The 19420-nt window shown below is 42.0% G+C and overlaps 1 protein-coding gene across 4 annotated transcripts in view; it reads left to right on the top strand.

The window, feature by feature from the left end:
* Positions 1 to 19161, top strand: part of USP13 (ubiquitin specific peptidase 13) — a 113531-nt gene extending 94370 nt beyond the window's left edge. For all 4 annotated transcript variants that reach the window (XM_046003049.1, XM_046003048.1, XM_046003047.1 and 1 more), the window contains exons 20-21: positions 14114 to 14198; positions 15934 to 19161. In XM_046003049.1, coding sequence (XP_045859005.1) covers positions 14114 to 14198; positions 15934 to 16027 — 179 coding nt within the window. In that variant the 3' untranslated portion in view covers positions 16028 to 19161. The remainder of the gene's footprint in view (positions 1 to 14113; positions 14199 to 15933) is intronic.
* The last annotated feature ends 259 nt before the right edge of the window (positions 19162 to 19420 follow it).

Below are 19420 nucleotides of genomic sequence, written 5' to 3'. Positions count from 1 at the left end.
ACTGAAAAGCAATCTTATATCCTTGACCCTGTCATTGACCATACCAACTGCTGATAATTTTCTGAAGGACCAATCAAGAGGGCAGGAAGAGATGCCATTGGCCAGTCATCTACCTTTTTTTTTTAAGTTTTTTTTTTTTTTTTTAAGTAATCTCTACACCCAGTGTGGGGCTCGAACTCACAACCCCAAGATCAAGGGTCCCACAGCACTATGCCTTTTCAAAGGAAACACATATGTGTCATTATGCACCAGGCACTGGTTCTAAGAACTTTGCATATGAACTCTCATTTAATCTTCAACATATCTGTTTTATGTGTGAGAAAACAGAGGCACAGAAAAGTTAGTTACCTTGCCCAAGATCACACAGCTCTTACAAGTTGGAGCCAAAATTCAAATCTAGAATCCCTCGTTCTTTACCGTTGTGATGCCCTGCTTCTTGGGCTGTGATTACCTCTGGAAAGTGTTTAGGTTTGTTAGCTGGCATTCGTTACCTCCTGCAGGCAGATGGCAGCATATCTCATCTCTCAGTGTTATTTCTTCTGTATCCCCCCACCTCTAGCTCAGACACCTGGAACCGTAGCCATACCACCAGCCTCATCAGGGCACTAACCCCCTTCTTCCTATTTCTAGACCTGTGCTCGGGTTAATCCTTGATTGTGAAATGCCCTTCTCTCCCATCATGGCACACTAAAATCCTTACCATTATTCACAACTTGGCCCCAGATTCCATTCCATGGGATTGCTTTCCCAGGACCTTCAGAATTAGTGCTTCTTTATCTTGTGCTAGTAATAATTACACCAACGTTAACAGTACTTCCATTGTGCCACATTTAATCCTCACAATAATCCTATGAGGTAGATATCATTATTATATCCATTTTATAGGTGAAGAAACTGAGATAGAAGAGAAGGTTAAGTTTGTTAAGGTCACATAGCTAGTGATGGGTAGAATCAGAATTCCAACCCAGGTCGTCAGCCTCCAGAGCATGTGTTCCAAGCCCCATGACATAGTGTTTATTCTTCTGTTATTAGAAGTATCAAATTCAGGGGCACCTGGGTGACTCAGTCAGTTAAGCATCCTACTCTTAATTTCAGCTCAGGTCATGATCTCAGGGTTCTGAGATTCAGCCCTGCCCTGGGCTCCGCACTCAGCAAGGAGTCTGCTTGAGAATCACTCTCTCCTTCTGCCTCTTCCCTGCTTGTGCTTTTTCTCTCAATAAATAAATACATCTTTAAAAAAAGGAAGTATCAAATTCATCTTGTGATAAAATTATTTATGTAAATATTTGTGTTTCCTATTTGGGAGCTTGTAGAGGGCAGATGCTATTTTACTTTCATAAAGCTCATGGTGCCTAGAACATAGAAAGTACCAAGTAAAAAAATTATCGGATTTAATTAAATTCACATTTACAGCGGTGCCTGGGGGTGCGGTTGGTTGGGCATCTGACTCTTGATTTCAGTTCAGGCATGATCTGAGAGTCACGAGATCAAGCCCCATGTCAGGCTCTGTGCCGGGCATGGACCCTGCTTGAGATTCTCTCTCTCACCACCTGCCCCTCCCACATCACGCTCTCTTTCTCAAAAAAAAAAAAAAAAAAAAGGGGCGCCTGGGTGGCTCAGCGGGTTAAAGCCTCTGCCTTCGGCTCAGGTCATGATCCCGGGGTCCTGGGATCGAGCCCCGCTTCGGGCTCTCTGCTTGGCTGGGAGCCTGCTTCCTCCTCTCTCTCTCTCTGCCTGCCTTTCTGCCTACTTGCCTACTTGTAATCTCTATCTGTCAAATAAATAAATCTTAAAAAAAAAAAATTTTTTTTTTCTTTTTACATTAGCAGCATTTGTTCTAGTAATCAGATAGCTGTAGCTCTCATTAATGGTCTACTCATTAGTCATTTTATCGGATCTAAAATGTATGTACTGATATGCCACTAGACATAGAAGGTGGGAGGGAGATTTTCTTTTATATAAAACAGGAATTTCTTCACTGAAACTCTCATAATCCCGACTAGGTAAAAAAAGATGAGACATAGTTCTCCCAACTTCCATATTCATCTAAAGGGCCTTGTATTACTTTTTGGAAATCAGTGGCTTGCCTAAAATATTAAAAGCTGTAATGGATGGTATTCAATAATTCATGAGTGGGATTTACTACATGTTACATGTCTTGGTTCACGACTTCCTTGATTTTCTGTAATGGACTTTTCTTTGGGGACGGTGAGTCCTCTTCACAGAAGGAATAAACCACACAATGGGGGTCATTGTAAAGCTGCCAAGATACATGGCTATAGAAAGAGGGTGAGTCTGATCACTAGCTTTTTCTGTTTTCTGATGGAGCATGGAGGGACCAGCCACTCTCTTGAAGATGGTCATTAATGATATGAAACAGCCACATCATCCCCTTGGGCTTGCTGAACTCAGAGTGATCTTCTGGTACTCCTGGCCCTGCTGGCTTTTGAGTTGAACCCTTGAATGGAATGTCACAATGATGCTTTCAAGCACCCTTTAATTTAAAGTCACTACAGGCCAAGCTCAGTGGTCTCCCTCTTCACTTCCCCCACAATTAGAGTGACGGTAGAGAAGGAGACAGAGATGCACTGTGAGACATCAAGTACAGGATATAATGAAGCTAAAAGCAGTGGTAGGTGAAAATTTTAATTATCAAAACCCAAAAGAGCCTAACCCATCCCAACTCATCAAATGCATTTTGTATCTGATTTTTAAGAGGAATGGATGTTTTTAAAGTAGCCTTTCCAGCACTGTGCCTTGAGCACCGGAGGGGATCAGAGAATTAATGATTGGATGAAGAATGGCTGAAGATCAGGAGGTAGTGACCACAGGAATAGTCCTGTGCTGCCTCCTCCAAGTGCCAGGTGGAGGAATTGGGAGTGCACCATTTTGTGTTACATTGCATAAGTCACAGGAAAAGAAAAAGGTGATTTCTTATACTTTGCTGCACTAGCACCTGAATTCATGTGTCAGTTACTTCTTTTTTTTAAAATTAATGTTTATAAGGATTTATTTCTCTTATAATTAAGAGTGTATTTAATAATTTTAAGAACTTGAGAAAATGCAGATTTATGAAAAGAGAAAATAAAAACGACTTCCAATCCTACTGCCTGGTCATAACCACTATTAATGCCTTGTGTATATTCTTTAGACCTTTCTATTTATATTCATTTATAGAAAATGAATATAAATACAAATATTTATAAAATAAAACATTCTATACATGCTATTTTGTAAAGATTTTATTTAATTAATTAATTTATTTATTTTCTTAAAGATTTTATTTATTTATTTGACACACAGAGATCACAAGTAGGCAGAGAGGCAGGCAGAGGGAGAGGAGGAAGCAGGCTCCCCGCTGAGCAGAGAGCCCGATGTGGGGCTCAATCCCAGGACCCTGGGATCATGACCTGAGCTGAAGGCAGAGGCTTTAACCCACTGAGCCATGCAGGTGCCCCTACATGATTTTTATAAATGCTATTTTATATATACATGTCTAGATCACTGAATGTGTATTAATAATACCCCATTGTATAGCCATACCATAATTTACATACCTGATTTTAGGTCAGCTAATTGTTATTTAAATAAAAGATGATTATAGGGGCACCTGGGTGGCTCAGTTGGTTAAGCATTTGCCTTTGTCGCAGGTCATGATCTCAGGGTCCTGGGATTGAGCCCTCCATTGGCTCCCGGCTCAGCTAGGAGCCTGCTTCTCCCTCTCCCTCTGATGCTCCCTGTTTGTGCTCTCACTCTCTGTCAAATAAATAAATAAACTCTTAAAAAAAGAAAGACAATTACAGAAAGAGTTTCCAATAATGGGGCTATTTTTACATTCAGAAGGTGCCAGCAATTATTATTACTATTATTATTTTTAAAGACTTTATTTACTTATTTGAGAGAGAGAGAGCATGAGCAGGGGGACCGGCAGAGGGAGAAGGAAAGAGAGAAATAGACTCCCCACTGAGCTGGGAGGGAGCCCACGTGGGGCTCCATCTGAAGACCATGAGATCATGACCTGGTCTGAAGTCAGACGCTTAAGCAACTGAGCCACCCAGATGTACGACAGCAATTATTTTTAAGTAATAAATTTTTAAAGGATGAATTTTGTTGAGAGAAGTACAACAAATGTCTCCTTCAATCTTTATTTAGGTAATAAACATTAAGAATAAGAAATAAGAAACATAAGTTTCTTTTTTTTCTGTCCTCTTTCCCTATTAAAAATGACACCATAAAGAGCATTCTTGGGCCCTTATTTGATTACTTCCTTAGCGTACATTTCTACAAGTGAAGTTTTTGAGTCAAAATTGCCTGTTTTTGAGGTATTAATGAGTATTATTACATTGCCCCCCAGAAAGGCAGCTTTGCTAGCTCTCCTGCTCCCCCATCCCTCCACTGGTGCAGTCAGGCTAAGAACTCTCCTTATTTTTCATACACTTATTGGCTGTTGTTTTTCTTCTTGTGTTAACCACTTCCTCATTTAGTTTGGTCCATTTTCCCATTTTTACTGAGGTTTTCATCAGTTTTTTATTGATTTATATGAGAGTTTCATATATTGCACATTAGCTTGGGAATACCTGGTGGGTCTACAATACTGAATTTTTCAGGCCAGAGACATGCTACTTTTTTTTTTTTTTTTTTTTAAATTCATCTCTCCTTTTTCCCACCCCTGCAAAGCTGTATGGTTTTCTTCATAAACTTCCTGTGTATTTCTGGTTGAGTTTCTTCTCAGAATTACATTTTCTCTATTACTTATGAATACAAATTTTTTCCCATTATATTTTCTAAATTGTTACTGCTGAATTTTGGAAAGTTCCTAATCTTGTAATTAGCCGTTCTGTAAGGATTTCATTAGAATTACATTGAATTCATAGGTTCACTCCTAGGGGATGTGTATTCTGTGTAGGTAGGTTGTTTACATGCCCACAACATTGCTTTTGACCTCTTTTTGGGTTGGTGAATTGATGGAAGCATTTGGCTTGGGGGTATGAAGACAATTTAACAGTTTAAGTAATCATTTTCTAGGAGCAAAATGGAAAGCCAAAACAGACAGAGTCAAACCAAGTAAAACCAGCAATTTCAGTTTTCTGGGTTCTGCTGTAAGGGGCAGGAGAGCTGAGCCACACTTTACCAAGCAAAAAGGGAAGTATTGCATCACAAGAGCTGGACAGTGCTGGGGAGACCTGACTTGAGGCATGCCCTTGATTCTGGGACTGAAACCCTTTTATCTGGTTGCTCCCCTTGGCTGTACTTCTCTGGGTTGGTGTGAGTCTCAGGCTCTTCCTAATGGTCACAAGTTGGCTGCCAGTGCCTCCTACTATGTATCTCTCCAGATTAAAATCCAGCTGAGCATTGTCCTGGAGTTCTCAGCGAAGGTCCTGGCAATCTGAGACTTGGGCCACTGAGCCCTCCCCTGGTCACTGGCCCCACTCTTGGAGCCTGAGGGTGGAGACCTCTTCCCTCCTAGCTTGTACGCAGAGGGGAAGCATGGTCCTTTCAAATGTAGTCCTGGACCAGGAGAATCAGCATCTCCTGTGAACAGCATCTCCTCTGAACTGGTTAAAAACGCAAATTGTTGGGCCCCATTCTAGGCCTTTGGGGGTGGGCCCAGTGATCTGGAGGTCAGCAGCCCCTCTAGGCCATTCTGATTCAGCATAAATTTGAGAGCCACCGTGCTAAAAGCCAGATGAGGTTACTATTGCCTTGAGAAGGAGGACAGTAGCTGCTGGGACATCCTACACCATATTAACACTGAAAATAATGACAAGATAGGAGTTTGAATGGGAAAAAAATGTGACTATAAGCACACGGTTTAAAGGAGCACTTGTATCAAATTCTTTAGGGAATATGTTAACTAAAAATCACTCTTACAGTTTTTTTTTTTTTTTTAATTTATTTATTTGCAGACAGAGATGACGAGTAGGCAGAGAGGCAGGCAGAGAGAGAGGGGGAAGCAGGCTCCCTGCCAAGCATGGAGCCTGATGTGGGGCTCGATCCCAGGACCCTGGGATCATGACCCGAACTGAAGGCAGAGGCTTTAACCCACTGAGCCACCCAGGCGCCCCAACTCTTACAGTTTTTTGAATGAGAAAATAATGTCATTGAATGAAACTTATTTTCATGTTGTCTAGTTTGCTCAGAACAATTAGTGCTAATAACACTGGGTCAGATAATGGTTGTCCTTCACTGATCGCCTGTTGTGCACTAGGCACTTCCTGGACAGCTTGCCTTTACTCCTGCAGATAGGTGTTCACATGAGCAAATGGGGACCTAACACGTTAGGGGCCTGGATGGTGGAAGAACCATCTGGGAATTCAGGTCTGTGTGATTTTGAAGGCAGTACACTTCATCCTTCATCTTACCACAGATCTTCTAAATCTCAAGGGAGGCGGGACTCTATTTTTCACAAGGTTCTCTTTATCATTATGTTCTGCACATTTGAGGGCTATCACCTTTCTGTTGAGTTTTTAAAAATTGTAAAAAGTGGAAAATTGGGTCTTTAGTTTGACCTATCTGGGCTTCTGTCATTTGCAAAATTATTTCTGTTTCTATGTTGCACTTAGTGTTTAATCTATCTTTCTTTCTTTCAGAACTCACTGATTGCCAGTGTAATTAAAATGTGATTAGGCTGTGATTACTCAAAAGCTGCTCTGGCTTCTCAGCCGCATCACTGTAATGGCTCTGAGAGCTTCTAGGGCAGCAGAGATTTTCCAGGAAGGGGAGCAGAGAGACATTTCGTTTTTGTAATGGTGGGGCTCCTAATGCACCAGGCTCCCTGAAGATTGCAGCGGGAATGGGATCCGCAGAGCAGGAGGGTGCAGCCCCATGGGAGCTACACAGCAGTGATTTACTTGAGGGCAATGCCCCCTAGTGCAGCTGGGGTCCAATGCTCATTCCACTTCAGTACCTGTTTGTAATTCCTGTGGGTTTTTTTCCCCCAATGGTGTTATTGGAAGTAAAGAGGAAGTCACTCTGAAACAAACTAATTTATACTAAAGTATGAGTGATTGAGAACTAGGAAGCATGGAGGCAATTGTTTGATATTTGGAGTTTTAGGTGGTATAATAAAGAGAAGTCAAAAGGTTTTGGTAATTTTGAGCTGTGTGGCGTTGGGGAGGCAATTTGTAGATCTTAAAGATTCTGTCCTTGTTGTCAGCTGCCTGAAGCTGTTATTGATATACCCAAACGCTCCTTTTGCTCTTTTTTGGGGGGTATTCTGAAGTTTTCTAAAAGCTCCAAACCCAGATCCAACCATTTCTCTCTCTGTACCTCCCACTGGTCTTTTCTCAGAGCAGGGGCAAGGGAAATCAAATTGTTCTGGGTAGAAATTGTTTGCAGACTGAAGGTGTTTGTGAGTTAAACGTTAGTAAATTGAGAATGATATTTTCCCCTCTGTTGTACAGAGGGAATTAGAGGTGGGTAATGGGAACAAATTATTGAAGTTAGGAAGATTCAGTTGGAAAACTCAGTTTGGGTTTCTCACCAGAAGGCTGTGGGGCCCCTGGGGTTTTGGGGGTCATTTCAGGGAGTCTTTTGGTGTTTGTGTGTTCTGTGCCTTCTCTCCAGACTGACTAAATAATGTACACCTTTGTGAGGTACTACTGCTTTTCAAATATACATAGATGCTATAGGGTTTATAAAATACAAATTAGTTGAATTGCCTTCCTGAATCTAGAGCTGCTTTAGGTCATCATGTGTTGTCGGACTATAATTTCCAAGAAGGTAATGTCATGATTTTCAGGTACATCTAAACTGAGCACAAATCACAGATTTTCTTCGACTCGTTAATTATTGAGGGAACCACCTAGTTGTTATTACCGGTTCAAAGCATCTGAGAAGCTAGAATAATTAAAGATAATTTGATTGCTGAGTTAAATATAAAATTAGTGTCTCTAGATCATAAATCCTTGAAGTTATATGTTCTACTGGACAGAAATTTTTCTACTTTTACTAAACAAAAATCTATATGTTAATGAGTAACTTGACTAATTCTGGTAGCTTTAATCAGTAGTAAGCAGTGAGGGAGCCTGGGTAGCTCAGTTGGTTATCTGCCTTCAGCTCAGGTCATGACCCCGGAGTCCTAGGATCCAGTCTCGCATAGGCCTCTCTACTCAGTGGGGAGTCTGCTTCTCCCTCTGCCCCTCCTCCCCGCCCCGCTCCTGTTCATGCCTCTCTCTCTCTCTCTCTCTCTCACACATGCAAAAAATAAATGTTAAAAAAAATAGTAAACAGTGACATGAACTTTCATCCCTCTAGACCAGGGGCCAGCATACCTTTCCTCTAAAGGACCAGATATTAATATTTCAGGCTTTGTGGGCCATAGTCATGTCATGTCATATTTTTGTCCCTCTCCTCCTCCCCTTTCTCCTGGGTGGTACAAAAGTAGGCTATGGGCTGGATTTGGCTTATGAGTCATTGCAGTATGCTGGCCCCTACCCTAGACAGTCCTTGGGTGGCCATTCCTCCATAGGACATGAAAGGACAGGCTGCCTGCCTCTTCTGTTTTCCAAGTGTCACATTCGTTGTCTGACGGTGCTTTTTCAAAAAGTAAAATCAGAGCACCATTGCCATTTTGTTGGGTAGGGGTAGGGGTGGTAAAATTTTGATAGGAAAAAATTCTGCATATTAGAAAGGTTGGAACCATTTTCCTATGTTCAAAGAAGGATACATTTTGTTGGGAGAGGGAAAGAGGAGCAAAGTTGCTAGTTTCAGAACCTGTTTAATTCTGGCTTTCTACAGGGACATGATGGTTTAGGCAATGTTGTCTAGCTCTTCTGTGCAGGTCAGCATTTTAAAAATGATTTGAGGGGCACCTGGTGGTGCATTTGGTGAAGTGTCTGACTCTTGGTTTTGGCCCAGGTGATAATCTCAGGGTCATACGTTTGTGGCCAGTGTCAGGCTCCTGTCTGCTTGAGACAGTCTCTCCTCCCTCTGCCCCTCTATCCTGTGCTCACATGCTTTCTCTCTCTTAAAATAAATAAATAAAATATTTTAAAAAGTGATTTGCCTTGACTCAAACTGCCTTTTCTATCTACAGGAAAAGGGGTCTGCACATCTTTTAGGAGCATGTACACTGATGCTGTTTTTTTAGAAGGGGGCCTCTGAGAACTTGGAGAAGAATCAGTAGTAGCTTGTCTGTTAGGTTTATTCACTTTTGTGTTCTCTTTGGAAGCAAATACTAATTGAGATTTCTTACCTGTTGAGTTTTTGCAAATGTGTTGAGAGAGATGCTCTCTTTTGCTGTCAGTTCCAGCAGGAGATCTTGAATAATGCATGGGGTGGATGCTTGTATTGATAAACATGGTTAATTTTTTTTTTAAAGGTTTTATTTATTTATTTGACAGAGAGAGAGAGAGAGAGAGATCACAAGTAGAGAGGCAGGCAGAGAGAGAGGGGGATGCAGGCTCCCTGCTGAGTAGAGAACCCAATGTGGGGCTCGATCCCAGGACCCTGAGATCATGACCTGAGCCGAAGGCAGTGGCTTAACCCACTGAGCCACCCAGGTGCCCCTTTTTTTTTTTTTTTTAACATGGTTAATTTTAATTTAGGACTAAGATTTATGCTAATCCTTTCTCCCTTTAACTCATTTTTATGATTCTGAGTATACACTGAATTGTTTTTAACCAAAGAGAGGAGAAATGCCTTGGGAGGCTTAATGACATGTTTGGGCATATGGACTGTATGGATCAGTCCCTTTCTTTGTCGACTTGTTTTGTCAACCCATTGGCTGTGTTGGTATCCAAGCAGTATGTCATTGAACGACCTGGCTTAACATGGACATTGCTCATTAAAGAGTCTGTGCAGTTAGTTAAGTCACTGTTTTGGGGAAGAGTGCATGGTGGAGGGAAGTCTTGGTTGGGCTGTCATGTCCTTTCTTTATTTCATGAAAATTCTAAGAGCAGCTTCATTTCGGGAGACCAATACTGTATCTCAAGCTGAAGAATTGGGCTGTGATACAGGTGATTCCAGAAGAGTTTTAAAAACCAACCAGGGTCGGGGCGCCTGGGTGGCTCAGGGGTTAAGCCTCTGCCTTCCTCTCAGGTCATGATCCCAGCGTCATGGATGGAGCCCCATATCGGGCTCCCTGCGTGGCAGGAAGCCTGCTTCTCCCTCTCTCACTCCCCCTGTTTGTATTCCCTCTCTCACTGTGTCTCTCTCTGTCAAATAAATAAATTAAACAAACAAACAAACAAACAAACAAAAACCAACCAGGGTCAAGAAATCTGAATATTTCTCTGCCTGCACTCTCCCTCGCTTACTGGGTAGGGCAGGTTCTTAGTGTTAGGGGACAACAGGGAGGGCAGACCAGAATAGGGTTCTTAGGTCACCATCTCAGAAACTAAGTGCCAGGCAAAATGATTGTCATTCACAGTTGTTTTTGCCTGAATTCTGGTTTTAAACTTGGGTTTGTTTGTTTTTTGTCATAAATTGGTATGACAGCAACAAAAATTTAAGGATGGGAAAAACAATCTCCTCTGAGTCATTTCTTTCTTTTCCTTTTTTTAAAGATTTTAAAGAGAGAGATTCTTTAAAGATTTTAAAGAGAGAGACACAGCGAGAGAGGGAACATAAGCAGGGAGAGTGGAAGAGGAGAAGCAGGCTTCCCGCCGAGCAAGGAGCCCGATGTGGGGCTCGATCCCAGGACCCTGGGATCATGACCCGAGCTGAAGGCAGACACTCAGCAACTGAGCCACCTAGATGCCCCGAGTCATTTCTTTTTTAATAATTATTTTACTAACTTTAACTCCAGTTTATACTTTGGTAGGTGGTTTATAAAATATATACAATGTAAGATGATATAAAAACACATGAAGAAATGGAGTGAACAGAGCTATTCTCTAATCCACACATTTATTTATATATTCAGCAAATACTTATGACATGCCTATTGCATGCTGAGCCACCATTTTCTGTGCCAAGAACATTTCAGTAAACCTAACAGACCAACTTCCTATCCTTATGGAGCTATATTCTAGCCAGAGATAAAGGGGATAGACAATAAATACACAGGTGGGTTTGGACATGGCGGGAGTTACTTCATGTTGTCAGTCAATAATAAAGCAAGGTTGGGGGGAGCTTAGGGGTCAAGGTGGGAGTGGAAGGGAGAGTTGTTCTTGTATAACTTGGTGCAGGAAGACCTCTCTGAGGTGACATTTCATCCATGACCTCAGTGAAGTGAGGGGTAAGTCTTGCGACATCTGAAAGAAGTGTTTCAAAGAAGGAATAATGAATGTAGAGGCTTGAAGGCCAGAACGTGCTGGGTGTGTTTGAGGAGCAGCCAGGAGGCAGGAGTAGCACGGGTGCCGTGAGGGAGAATGTGGGAGCAGCTGAGGTAGAGTGACGGAGAGAGAGGGAGTAGCTGAGGTAGAGTGAGGGAGAGAGAGGGAGTAGCTGGGGTGGAGTGAAGGGGAAGCAGGAGTAGCTGGGGTGAAATGAGAGGGGAATTGGGAGGAGGTAGGCTTCATAGATCTTTATAAAAGGAAGAGTTTACTCTGAGATACAGGATGAGATATAATTTGACTTCCATTTAAACGCCACTGTGACAGCCATACTGAGAATAGTCAGTAGAGGGGAAGGAAGGAAGCAGGAAGCCCGGATAAGGGGGTGTTGTAAAAATTCAGACAAGTGATGATCGTAACTAGGATCACACATTACTAGTGGAGGTGGTAAGAAGAGGTTGGATTCTGGATATATTTTGAAGGAAATGTTGACAGGATTGGCTGATGGATTGGATGTGTGTGAAGAGCATGAGAAAACCTGAAATTGTTGTAACTTGCGTGTCAACTATACTTAAAAAATGTACCAGAAAGGAAAAAAAAATAGATGTATGTGAGAGAGAAGCCAAGATTTTGTCCTGCATGGAAGAATGGAGTCACCATTAACTGAGATAGATAAGAGGAGAGAATGCCCAACAAACTGAAAATGAAAGGGAGCTTCCTCAACCGGCCAGCGTCTACAAAAATCCCCCAGCTCATATCATGCGGAATGGTGACAGACTAAATGCTTTTCCCAAAAGATCAGGAACAAGACAGGGATGTCCACTCTCTCCATTTCATTCTTTCTTTCCTTTTCTTCCTTTCTTTCCCCCTTCCCTTCCTTCCTTTCCCTTTCCCTTCCTCTCTCCCTCCTACCTTCCTCCCTCCTTCCCTCCTTCTCTCTCTCTCTCTCTCTTTCTTTTTTAGAGAGGGAAGGGGGCAAGGAGCAGAAGGAGAGGGAGAATCTCAAGAAGACTCCCTGCTGAGCACAGAGCCTGATGTGGGGCTCCATCACAGGACCCTGAGATCATGACCTGAGCTGAAATCAAGAGTCAGATGCTTAACTGACTGAGCCACCCAGCTATCCCCACTCTTGTCATTTCTATTTAGCATTTGTAACAGGACCTTCTAGCCAAGGCATTTAGGCAAGAAAATGAAATAAAAGCCATCCAGGTTAGCAAGGAAGAAGTATAACTTATCTCTTCCTGCAGATGACACAATTTTTTTTTAAAGATTTTATTTATTTATTTGACAAACAGAGATCACAAGTAGGCAGAGAGGCAGGTGGAGAGAGAGGGGGAGGCAGGCTTCCTGCTGAGCAGAAAGCCCGATGCGGGGCTCAATCCCAAGACCCTGGGATCATGACCCAAGCCGAAGGCAGAGGCTTTAAGCCACTGAGCTACCCAGGCGCCCCAGATACAATTTTGTATATAGAAAATCCCAAAGAATCTACTAGAAACTATTAGAACTAATAAGTGGGTATAGCAAGATTGTAAGAAACAAGATTAATATACAAAATTCAATTTTATTTTTGTACATTAGCAATGAACATTCAGGAAATTAAGAAAATCTTTCCATTTAATACCATGAGACTAGATGAGATCACCCAAAGAGAGGGAAAAAATCAGCATAGAGAAAAGAAAATTCTGTGGTCTGAGCTCCAGGTCATCAGTGTTTAAAGGTCAGGGAGATGAGGAGGAGCCAATGAGTCAGCTAGTCTCCCATAACCAAGAGACTGTTACGGGCTGGGGGCAAATACTTGAGGAAGGAGGAGGTGATCAGCAGCGCGTGATGTGGTGAAGGGGGAGCAGGTGGGGACTCTCAGTTGAGTAAGTAGATGATCCTGGTGAACAGCAAGGGAAAGAAGGAATGAGTGAGAGAGGGTTGAGGGAAAGGGTCTGTCCAGAAACAACACTTTGGAAAATGGAATAAAAATAGAGCACTAGAAAAATGAGTATGTGAGCCCATTTTTTCCTTATTAGATTTCACAAACATTCTATTATGAAAGTTTGCAAGAAGGTGCTCAGTTTCTATACCTATACGTCATAGCCCGTAACAGTTTGCAGAGTGGACAGGTACCCACTCCGTGGGTCCATGGAATCCACTCTGTGCTGTGTAGGTCTAGCCCAGGCAAGGGGAGCCTGAGCTGAAATTAATCTGGAATGGGTATGTACCAAATTCTCTGATAGACGGCAGGAGGTACTTGTTAGAGAATAAACATTGGTCTTGCACTCAAAGGCTATGTATTTCCCTGTTCAGAAAGAATGAAGTCTGACTTTTGGTCCCATATAGTTTATTGTGAGCAAGTCAGAAATGACAGGAAGCATATTCTGAAGCATTATCCCTGTCTATAAATGACAACAGCTATCTGCTGTCTTCCTCATAATCCTGACATTTGTATGGTATTTTAGTCTGAATTGCTCATTTACGCTTTATACAACCCTGTGAGGTGGGTGGATTTTTCGTCTCAGTGAAGAAACGGGCTCAGAGAGAGGAAACAGCTCCTTCATCCTCATGCTGCTTAAAAGTGATAGAGCCGGGACTGCCCCTTTAGACCATGAGCTTGCCACCAGACTCAACTGTGGGATTTTGAATCCTCTTCCAGATAGGAATTAAACGCCAGCTGTGCTTGGATAGTTTATGTCCTGTGTTATTATGAATTTGTTATTATGAATTTGCAGGTTGAAGTTGGTGAGTGTGTGTGGGTGTGTGTTCTCAGCATAGCAAGGCAAAATAGACTTTGTCTTTCCATGTAAGCAGTTGCTGGGTTGCACCATTGTTGCCTTTAAATTCTGATCAGAAGTGCTCTTGGTTTCTAGAAATGCTGCCTTGTAACAGAGTTGTTTCCTCTTTCATAGTGTATGAATTATTTGCTTTCATCAGTCACATGGGAACATCTACAATGAGTGGCCATTATGTTTGCCATATTAAAAAGGAAGGAAGGTGAGTCTTTTTTAGAAAATCAATGTTATCTGTGTTTTATTGAGCACCTACTGTGTGCCAGGCTCTCAGCGAGGTGTTGCACATATTATCCCATTGGTTCTCACGATGATTTTATAGGGATATACTCTCAAAGCCATTTTATACATCAAGACCCTGAGGCTCAGAGAAGCTGAGTAGCAGGAACTTAGCCCGGAAGTAGCCATGTTGGAGCCGGCATTCAAAGCCACTCTGAACCATCTTACCAAAGTGACTTCCCAAAATAAAGATGCATCCTGCAGCAGAAAGTGTGTGTGTTTGGGACCTCCATAGGATTGCCAGTTTTAGCCCACAAAACAAAAAAACCAGGTACCCTGATAAATTTGAATTACATATAAACAATGAATAACTTTTTAGTATAAACATGTCTTAAATATTACATGTGATGCATTTATACAAAAACTTATTTAATGTTACTTCCCTGCCATATAAACTTGACTGGGTATCCTGTGTTTTATCTGGCATCCTTACACATCCACTGTTTTGCCCTATTGTGGTCTTGCAGTAGGCTTCTTGGCTCTGTCGGTAGAATCGCAGGATGTGTGGTGAGCTGGGAAGGAGATGGTTATGGGATGTAAGGCTGCTGCTCTCTTCAGGACCTTCTCCTTAGGGATCTAGCCCCCTTGAGCCCTCTGGGTTCTCTTCTGTGAGCTCCCCTCTAAGCAGCCTGCGGCTCAGCCTCCTGCTTGAGGCAGTGCTCAGCCACATGGATGCCGGAGAAACCTAGAAACTTGCCCTGTCCTGGTGGGACATTGACCTCTCATACCATGCCACACACTGTGGGAGACACTGGTTCCCACTGGGGACTTAGTTGTGCTCCCTTTTGGTGTGTCTTTTAGCGCTGTCTTCTTAACTTGATTAATGAAATAGTTGAGCACAGGCACTTGATTGATAGTAAATTCTTTTTATTACCTAACATGATGCTGTTTTCAAAACACTTTTCTTAAGAAAAATGCTTAATTATAATTCAAAAAGCAATAAAATTTATGGTAAGGAATTTGTAAAATGCAGAAATATAACAAAGAATATGTCATTTGAAAACTTAAAGATAATCATAGTTTATGTTTCGATACATTTCTCTTATATTATTTTCACTGGGAGAGGGTATACGTTTGTATACACGTACATCATACATACAAATGTATGTACAGCTTTTCTAAAAGCTTAAAGTATGCACACGGCACATATAGTTTTTTAACCCTATTCCCACGTCATACTATATTGTGAGTATTTTCTCACTTTACCAAATATTTTCTGAAGACATTTTAAGAGTCTCATGCTCTACCAACTGAGCTAGCCGGGTGCTTCCCGAGGACATTTTAATAGTTGTGGGATAGTTCACTTGCATGGCTCTTTACTTCTTATTTTGACCTAGTTTTACACCTCAGGCTGAAATAAACACTGCCGTACATGATTCTTTGACTTAATTTCTGAGGCCATCTGTGGACTTCTACAAAAGGGATTTTGAGACCAAAGGGCTTAAAATGTTTGGCGACTCCTTTCGTAACTACCTTTTGATTGCGCTCAAGAATAAAAAAGGCAGTTACAGTTTCCCACCAGCACTCTCTCTTTTTATACAGTAGGCTTGAGTTTGCTTATCTTCGAACAACTCGCTGAAGTATGGCACAGTAACTTGTTTTCAGCAAAGCTTCCTGGGACTGACTGAAATCCATCAAGTTCTTCTGTCTTTTGTTTTCAGGTGGGTGATCTACAATGACCACAGAGTGTGTGCCTCAGAAAGGCCCCCCAAGGACCTGGGCTACATGTACTTTTACCACAGGGTGCCACGCTGAGCCTCAGATGCGTCAGTCGGCGAGAGGAAGCCACAAGCCTTTTTAATTTGCCAAAAAAAAAAAAAAAAAGAAAAGAAAAAAAAGGAAAAAAAAAGCAAGCAGAAGTTGGGACAACCAGACATGAAGGAATACATGGGGTATTTATAGTTTATTTAAAGAACATCATTTGACGCCTTCTGAAATAGAACTGGGAAGAAATTTCTATTAGTGATGATACACTACTGTAGATAGTTTTTCTTTTTATAAATGTTCAAGGAGAGGATGATTTAAAAAAAAAAGTATTTATATTGCTGGTGGGGGATCTGCCACTCTTACACCAAAAAATGGGAATGTGCCGCCAGCCCTCTATTATGATTTGGGGGCCAGTGGTGTGGCCTCACCCCCCCTCCCCCCCAGTAAATGAAAAGCCCATTTTTGTTTCATATCGAAAATCAGTAATGGAGATGGGCTTTATTTGTGACACAATTTTTTCATTACACACAATTTCTGACCTATCCATGTATAGAAGATTAGAGCATCTGCAGTGAAAGGTATTTTTAATTTAATCGTATCGAAAATCATAACATGACTGTGTGAGTGTGTGAGGGTGAGACCGTTGTCGTCAACCAGGAAATCTGTGCCGGGCTGGTTTTTAAAGGTTAAAGCAGTTGGTATTAAGCATAGCTGGGAAAAGCGAGTAACTATTTTAAAGAAACTATAACTCAGGAACAGTTTTAAAAATTGGCTCCCCGCTTAGATTTTCAGGCGTAAAAAGGGCTGAGTTGTCCCTTTAAGTGCTGTCAAGAATTCACCGGGGTTTGTGACATTTGGTGAAATAAGGCCAGATGCCCCCGGCAGCACAATATTGTTCTTTGCCAAACAAAGGTAGATAAATTCTGGTTCTCAGCAGCCCTTCCTGCTAAGGCATACTGTGTATTTTTAGTTAAAATAGCTAATCTTACCATAATACGTAACAACTCCCTGGAATCAAAATGCCCCAAATTTGTCCGTAATTTTCTTGTCCCTGCACTCTTTGCCTGCCTACATTTCTCTATTTTCCTGGGGCTAGAGTCTCCTCTTGGCCCTCTCTTGGCTAATCACCTCCCAAATAGCGGTGCGATCTCGGGTGCCTTAAGGGCCTCGGGTGCAAAGAAACTTTTTAGGACCTTATGAAAGACCATCTTTTCCATTTTGGTATCTTGGTATTTTTATTGCAACCTGGGATTAGATCAGAGTTTCAAATGCGATGAAAAAGTACAACAAAAGTGGTTTAACGTCTTTCCGCAGCTCTGTACTGAATTCCAAGGTCTCTGGAGTTTCATTCAGATTGTCCAGTCAAATGAAGAAGGATCTATTGCAATCTGCTTAACAGGCATTTGATCGGTAGCAAGGCTATTTCTAGAAACTGTAGGAAAATAAAGTAGAACCAGCTGGGTAAAATGCCACACGGACGATTGATTACAATATGGTGAGTGGTGAATTGTCAGGATTCTGGGTATGATCAGGGCCCTTCTCTGGGGAGTTCAGCTACACCGTGTGTTTGTGAGGATCGCTGTGCCCGAGGCCCAGGACCAAGACCTGGGTGCTGCCCCTAGCTGGGCAAGTCCCTCATCCTCCCTGTGCCTCACTTTCCTTCTCCGCACAATGACACCTGCTCTCTCTTGCCCACTGTACTTTGAGACTATGGTGAGATTTGATAATCTGACCTGTGCAAGAGTAGCACATCGGGCGCCACGTGGGTCCTGTAGAGTTTTCTCCCTCCTTCTCTCGTGTGATCATTTCTTCAGTTTGGGAACAAATGCAGTTGGCATAAGGAGGGAGCTCATGGTGCAGTAATACTCTCTTTACTCGGTTGTGGCCACTGATGTCCTCTTTTAATGTTGATTCGGATATCCTAAAACAGCCCCTCTCGGTCACATGAATCTCTGATTCCTGTAGGAAACCCCATGCTAAGCAGCCTTACAAAATCCAGTCACCTTAGGGCTGAGTGTCATGGAATAATGACTCCAAACACACGTCGACAATGACTTGTTTTCAACGCTTTTACAAAGCAAAGGCCCTCTACGGGAGTGGGGAGAGGTGGTTATTGGGGATTTGGAGTGAAATGTGGACAAAGATAGCATATGTATTTTGAACAAAATAAAAATTTTGGTATAAAACTTTGCAAAATGGTGTAAAATCAGTATAAGACTATAGGCTAGATATTATTTAGTTTCATTAACTAGAAAAATAAACTTAGCCCTTCCGATGCCTAAACGTATTGTAAGAAAGTATACTGTGGCTGCCTTTTTTTCCTGCCTCACAAAACAAAGGGCTATTTCTACAAGGCAAAGTTTTGTATATGTGCTGTTCTTTATTTCAGATTGAGAGTTGGGGAAAAACTAGAGCAAATAATGGGTTTCTCTCTTGCTTAAAAGTGTATTTATATGTATACCTTCATATATACAAGGTAGGTTTCCCTGGAATAAAAGTCTGGAACATACTGCTCCATTTTTTACACATGTTGACGAGATTACTTGTGACTGAAAACTGGAATAACGTGTAGATTTTGTCAACTGACTATCAGCCTGTGAGGGGTCCTCTGTGTGAGGTGTGGTGGTATACTTGTGAAATTCTCACAGTGTGTGGGTGTATGTGTGAAAGAGTGCACTTTTTTTTTCCTGTAAATATCTTTTGATATCCATTTGTGTCAAATCCCAATGAATGTGTCTTTGGAAAATGTATCAAAGTTTTTATTTTGTCAATTGATCTAAATTCCCATATAACTAATCAGAAATCCAGTTTGGTTCAGATTGGGATTTTTTTTTTTAAGGGGAAAAAAGCATGCAGAAAGGACTAGCGGAAGAATCATGTTTTAATGCCACTTTACATCAACATTGCTTCAGTGTTTTGAACAGACTTGGCTGTTTTCTTTCAACTATAAGAGAATGTGCCTGCCATTTCCCTGGGCTCACTTTGGGCTGTAGGAAGCCTACCCCCAGTCGCTTGAGCCTGTGACTCCCAACATCCTTTATTTCCAAGACTGGCAAGGCCCACTGAGCTGCGCACTCAGCCCAGTGCCTCGGGCCTTTTACCTCTCTGGGCTTTTTTCTTTACAGTGAATGCATTAAGTTGGATAAGCTCAGAAGTCCCTTACTGCCCTAACATTCGATTCTATTTTTTTTTTTTAAATATTTTTTTTTTTAAGATTTTATTTATTTGACAGAGAGAAATTACAAGAGAGGCAGGCAGAGAGAGAGGAAGGGAAGCAGGCTCTCCGCTGAGCAGAGAGCCCGACGCGGGACTCGATCCCAGGACCCTGAGATCATGACCTGAGCCGAAGGCAGCGGCTTAACCCACTGAGCCACCCAGGCGCCCCTCGATTCTATTTTTATTTTCCTGCAGTTACCACGGGGGCCAGATGCGGGGATGTGA

This window comes from Meles meles, chromosome 4, assembly GCF_922984935.1.
Source record: "Meles meles chromosome 4, mMelMel3.1 paternal haplotype, whole genome shotgun sequence".
Classification (NCBI taxonomy): Eukaryota; Metazoa; Chordata; class Mammalia; order Carnivora; family Mustelidae; genus Meles; species Meles meles.
The sequence above is the reverse complement of the archived record's forward strand: the minus strand, read 5'-3'. Positions and strand labels throughout refer to the sequence as shown.